At 37.4% G+C, this 6085-nt stretch overlaps 1 protein-coding gene across 1 annotated transcript in view; it reads left to right on the top strand.

The window, feature by feature from the left end:
• The first annotated feature begins 2670 nt into the window (after window positions 1-2670).
• The window catches only part of LOC115422515 (helicase ARIP4-like), a 72909-nt gene continuing 69494 nt past the window's right edge, over window positions 2671-6085 (top strand). The window contains exon 1 of the mRNA XM_030138871.1: window positions 2671-2780. Coding sequence (XP_029994731.1) covers window positions 2777-2780 — 4 coding nt within the window. The 5' untranslated portion in view covers window positions 2671-2776. The remainder of the gene's footprint in view (window positions 2781-6085) is intronic.

The following is a 6085-nucleotide window of genomic DNA, read 5'->3' as shown; positions in this document are numbered from 1 at the left end:
CTTTTCGGGTAAATGTAAATGGAATTATTGTGCTTTTCTTCTGACTAAGATTGTTATGATTTTTGATATTTGTATTATTCTGTATGTTTTGCAAGTGCATATATGTTAAATTTCATTGCATGTGTGGAATAAATCACTAAATCATAAATCACTCTATCTTAACCCTTTCATGCAGGAATTATGAGAACCTTAGTCAAGATTTTTTTTCTTGAGTGTTTTTATTCCTCTTTAGGCATGAAAAAACAATGCGATCAAGTTTTTTTTTATTTTTTATGGAGTTACAAAAATGTCCACACATTTAATTTTTGAAGTAAAGAAACATGTTTAAAACCCAATATCAGAAAGTGATATAAAAACAATGAAATAACATTTGTAATGCTGCTAATCTGATGTTTTCTCTCACTTTAACATATTCTAATGCTAGTTATTACTCACTTCATGGAGATAATATGCAAAAAAAACCTGATTTTGTCTAACAAATGACAATTGATTTACACTCAAACATGTTAGTGCAGATCAGGTTAATGAAAAACAGCAAAGTTTCAGTACTGGTCTGAATGTCAGTGGATGTGATGGTGCATACGCGTTCACTGTGTCGGCTGATATGGAACTAAAACAACAAAACCCATGAATGTACAAGAGAACAGCTGGAGAAGAACTGTCCACTGGAGTCACCACCGTGCACGAAAGGGTTCATTTAAGGAACTCTTGGATGGTATTCGGAACCGTGTTATTTTGTACGTCCTAAATGCTCATCTTCATAAATCCATTCAAACTCCAGCTCAGTGTGTTTTAAACCCATGTGTGTGACAGAGCTCTGTTTGTGTTGGACTCCATCGTCTTCCCTCTGCAGCTCCACCTCTAACCTTCTGCCTCTTCCTTCTGATTCCACCGTAAACTCTGCTAAATCCTCCTCAGATCCTGTTTTTCCGTCTGATCTGGTGTCAGTCTTGGTTCAAGTTTGACCGTGTGCAGCGTTCGTGGTGTTTACAGTCGGTTTATTGGTGTTTACGACGTGCGATATCGTCCGCTGAAGCCAGGACAGAATTTTCCGTGCCGTTGCCGTGTGCACATGAGCCTTCCTCCTCCTCCTCCTCTTCCTCCTCTTCCTCCTCCTCCTCCTCTTCCTCCTCCTCCTCCTCTTCCTCCTCTGATCTTCACTGTTTCTGCCTCCTTTCCACTCCATCCTCTCATCCCTCCATCCCCTCCTCCTTTAGATCTAAATCATTATTGCATTGTTCGTAATCACATGTTGCTATTTTTGCCTCAGATGTTTAATTGTGCTGTAATTGGTGGAGGTTCGTACATGTTTTACAGCTCCGGGTTCAAAATATCTGCTGAAAGAAGCATTCATCCAACACATACTCTGTTTTTCTCTTACTCAAAAAAACCCCACACTGGTTCTTTTTCACTAATACGTGCATAAAAGTGTCCTAACTTTATGTTATTATTGTCGCGCTCCCATTTCTGTATAAAAACATACAGAGAAAACAGAAAACCTGACATAGAAACAGCCTCGAAAGCACGAAAACGAGAAGAATCTGACATGTGAATAAACTGAGACAATAGTGTCTGATGTGGAGGATGGAAAGAACTGAAGGAGCTGTATGAAATAATCAAGGAAATGAATGAACTCATGAACAGACTGAACTCAGACGAACACACCAGGTCAGATGTTGTGTTTGTGCTTTTTCTAGTCATGGGGTCAAAGGTCACAGGAAATAATGACTTTAACCTTGAACACATTTAGCTCAGGTTTGTTTTCTTCTTCTCATCCTCTTCCTACTTCTTCCCCTCCTCCTCCATCTTCTCCTTCTTCTCAACCCCCTCCTCCTCCTTCTTTTTCTCCTTCTCCTTCTCATCCTCCTCCTCCTCCTCCTTCTTTTTCTTCTTCTCCTCATCCTCTTCCTCCTCCTCAGCTTCTTCCTACTTCTTCCTCTCCTCCTCCGTCTTCTCCTCCTTTTACATCACATACAGATCTTATATATTCTTTTGTATATAATCTATATATTCTATACATTCTCTGTGTGAATGACTCCTCCTCATGCCTCCTTTCCTCCTCCTCCTCCTTTTATATCACATACAGATCTTATATACCCTTCTGTTTATATTCTATATATTCTCTCTGTGGATGACTCCTCATGCCTCCTTTCCTCCTCCTTTTCCTCCTTCTTCTCCTCCTCTTCCTCCTCCTCTTTCTCCTCCTCTTCCTCCTCCTTTTCCTCCTTCTTCTCCTCCTCTTCCTCCTCCTTTTCCTCCTTCTTCTCCTCCTCTTCCTCCTCCTCTTCCTCCTCCTTTTCCTCTTTCTTCTCCTCCTTCTCTTCCCCTTCTTCTCCTCCTCTTCCTCCTCCTCTTCCTCCTCTTCCTCCTCCTCCTTCCATGTCTTCCTGCCTGAACCCCCTTACCCTTGTTACCTAAGGCAGCCTCTGTGGAGTGGGCGTGGCCTGTTGACACACAGTGTGTCAGTCGGTCGGGGGAGGAGAAACTGGGATCCAGGGCCGGATCTGGGGCGGGGGCAGGGGGGTTCCCACCGCTCGGCCACCGGGGTCTGCTTTCAGCGACTCATTGTTTTGTAATTGTCCCGTTGGCCTTGTGTTCGTCCTCACCGGCGAAGCCCTGAGCCTCTCACACACACACACACACACACACACAGACGGCGAAGCGGCGTGGACACACACACACCGGCTGCAGGAAGTTTAAGGCAGTGAAAGTGAAGCAGGAGGCATGGATCTGATAGAATAGAAGAAGAAGAAGAAGAAACTTTAAGGCACATGACATGGGTGAGTGTCTGACGGAGGGGGGGGCACAGATGTAGAGTGTGCGCTTGTGTTTCCTGGTGTGTGTTTGTGTTGAAAGCAGGGCAGACACACACACCGGCTGGATTTGTCTGTATCACACTGACCTATATGTGTTCAGGGCCAAGTCTATGAGTCCATTCAGCCTCTGCAGGCGTTTCATAAGGCCAGTTATGAAAGGATCCAAACATGAAGCTGATGCAGGAGAAGAAGCATCTGCACCGGTGGACAAACGGCTGCAAGTCCATGGGTTTACTGGGGGGGGGGGCGTTTAACTGGACCTGCAGGATTTCAGGGGCTTCTGTGGGGCTTTATTTCATGGCAGTTAACCATGAAAGTGTCTGTTTTTGGTGTTTTGTATCCAGTACGCTGCAAATGATTTGACTCTTACCAAGATTTTAAAAACGATCTTTATTCTTAATTCAAGAAATTTTGTCCTGTAAAATTCTCTTGCTGTATGAATAGATATGTCACTTGTACCTTTTAACTTTTAACTTGAACATAATCTGCTAATATTTTCACCACTTGTGTTGATTTTCTGTAGTTTTTTTCCATCATTTTGTCTTTTACACCTTTTTCACCTTCTGCTTCTTGGTTTTATGGGTGTTATTTAACCGTGCCTGCAGGATTTCAGGGGCTTCTGTGGAAGAGTTGAAGCTTAAAAAGCTTTATTCTGTGGTAGTTATCCTTTTTGGTGTTTTCTAGCCAGTATTTCTGGTGAGAATGAACATAATCTGCTAGATAATTAAAACAACAATAACTTAGATGTTAGGTGTTTGATATTTGAACTTGTTTTAAGACTTCATTTGTTATTTTAAGTGTTCACACATCTGTAGACAGGCTGAATTCAAGACATCTTGTCCAGTAAAATTCTCTTGCTGCATGGACAGATATTTCACTTGTTTTTTGTACCTTGTTTCTCAGATTTAGTGTTTTTATCTTGTTTTTAGGTGAGAATGAACATAATCTGCAAATATTTTCACTACTTCTGTTGTTTTTCTCCAGTTTTTTCCATCATTTTTGTCTTTTACACCCTTTTTCATCTTGGTTTTAGGGGTTTTATTTAACTGTGCCCAGATTTCAGGGGCTTCTGTGGGGCTTTATTTCATGGCAGTCAACCATAAAAGTGTCTGTTTTTGGTGTTTTGTATCCAGTACACTGCAAATGATTTGACTCTTACCAAGATTTTAAAAAATAACAACTTCGATGTAGAAGTGTTAGATAATTGATCTTGTTTTAAGAGTTAATTTGTTATTTTCAGTGTTCAGACATCTGCAGACAGGTTTATTTCTAGATTTAATCTTAATCTTTAATCTTAATTCAAGAAATCTTGTCCAGTAAAATTCTTTTGCTGCATGGACCAATACTTCAAGTGCCTTTTTCCTCAGATTTAGTGTTTTATCTTGGTTTTAGACACCTCTTTTTTTGCAGTGTATTTCTGGTGAGAATGACCATAATCTGCTAATATTTTTTCTACTTGTGTTGTTTTTCTCTTTTTTTCATCATTTTTGTCTTTTCCTCCCTTTTTCACCTTCTGCTTCTTGGTTTTATGAGTGTTATTTAACCGTCCCTGCAGGATTTCAGGGGCTTCTGTGGAAGAGTTGAAGCTTAAAAAGCTTTATTTCATGGCAGTTAGCCTAAAAAGTGTCTGTTTTCGGTGTTCTGTATCCAGTGCAGTACAAATGATTTGACTCTTACCAAGATTAAAAAAAATAAAACAAAAAAAAAAACCTTAGATGTAGACATGTTAGAATAGAACTGATCTTGTTTTAAGAGTTCATTTCTTATTTTAAGTGTTCATACATCTGTAGACAGGCTTATATCTAGATTTAATCTTAATTCAAGAAATTTTGTCCAGTAAAATTCTCTTGCTGCATGGACAGATACTTCACTTGTACCTTTTAACTCAGATTTAGTGTTTTTATCTTCTTTTTAGACACCCCTTTTTTGCAGTGTAATTTCAGTGAGAATAACCACAATCTGATAATATGTTCACCACTTGCGTTGTTTTTCTCTTTTTTCCATCATTTTTGTCTTTTACACCTTTTTTCACCTTCTGCTTCTTGGTTTTATGGGTTTCATTTAACCGTCCCTGCAGGATTTCAGGGGCTTCTGTGGAATAGTCGCAGTTTAAAATACTTTATTTCATGGCAGTTATTCTAAAAAGTGGCTGTTTTTGCTGTTTTCTAACCAGTATTTCCAGTGAGAATGAACATAATTTACTGATACTTTCAGTACTCATGATGAAATATGTTGTTCTTACTTTTTTTTTTTTTTTGTTACATGTGATTTTTACCATTGAATAAGTTGTCCATGTTGAAATTAGACTTTAATAGAAAATAAATAAAATGAAAATAATGGATAATTAAGATAAGATAATTGTATATTATTATTACAACTTGCAGTTTTGCAGCAGCATAAATGATATTAACATTAAAAGTAAGGATTAAAGTAAGAAATATACATAAAAATGCTAATATTTTCAGTACTCATGATGAAATGATGTTGTCTTTCTTTACTTTTTTCACCTTTGTTTTGTTACATGTGATTATTACCAGTGGATAAGTCGTCTTTTCTATTATTGTTCCATTCATGTAGGTGGAAATCAGACTTTAATAAGAAATACAAATGAAAATGATGGAATAAATAAGAAAAAATAATGCTTTATTAGTACCGCAACTGGGAATATGTGGTGTGAAAGCAGCAGAAGTGATAGTAAAAGTAACGATTTATATAAATAAATAAATAAATGTGTGTGTGTGTATGTGGGTGTGTGTATATAGTAAATTAAATACGCAAGTAAAGTTAAGACAGTATTTGTGTTTTTTGCAGATTTTTCTATGACTTTTTTATATTAAAAAAATAAAAATATAAAATATTAATATAAAATAGAAGTTAGGTGTGTCTTTAATCCAGCGTTGTAAAAATATGGGTGGCAAATATTAAATCTAAAGTAAATGAATTACAATTTGACTGAAAATAATTGATTTACCAGATGTTATTTTACACCAGGCAATTAATGAGTATCATAAGACAAATACATACAGGATTAAATATGATAATATAAGCACAAAAAGGAAGAAAAAATGAGCTGAAAAAGAAGATAAAATGTGTCAAAATGAGCAGAATATATGACTGAATAAAACCAAAAGACCATAAAGTGGAACGAAATATGATGTAATCTTTAGAGCAATGGATTGAATATGACAAAAACAGGAGAAAGTGTGAATGAACATGATTAAATGTACCAAAAGAAAGAAGGAATACGAGAAAAAGAACAGAGAATGGAA

This window comes from Sphaeramia orbicularis, chromosome 7 (genome assembly GCF_902148855.1).
Source record: "Sphaeramia orbicularis chromosome 7, fSphaOr1.1, whole genome shotgun sequence".
NCBI lineage: Eukaryota > Metazoa > Chordata > Actinopteri > Kurtiformes > Apogonidae > Sphaeramia > Sphaeramia orbicularis.
The sequence above is the reverse complement of the archived record's forward strand: the minus strand, read 5'-3'. Positions and strand labels throughout refer to the sequence as shown.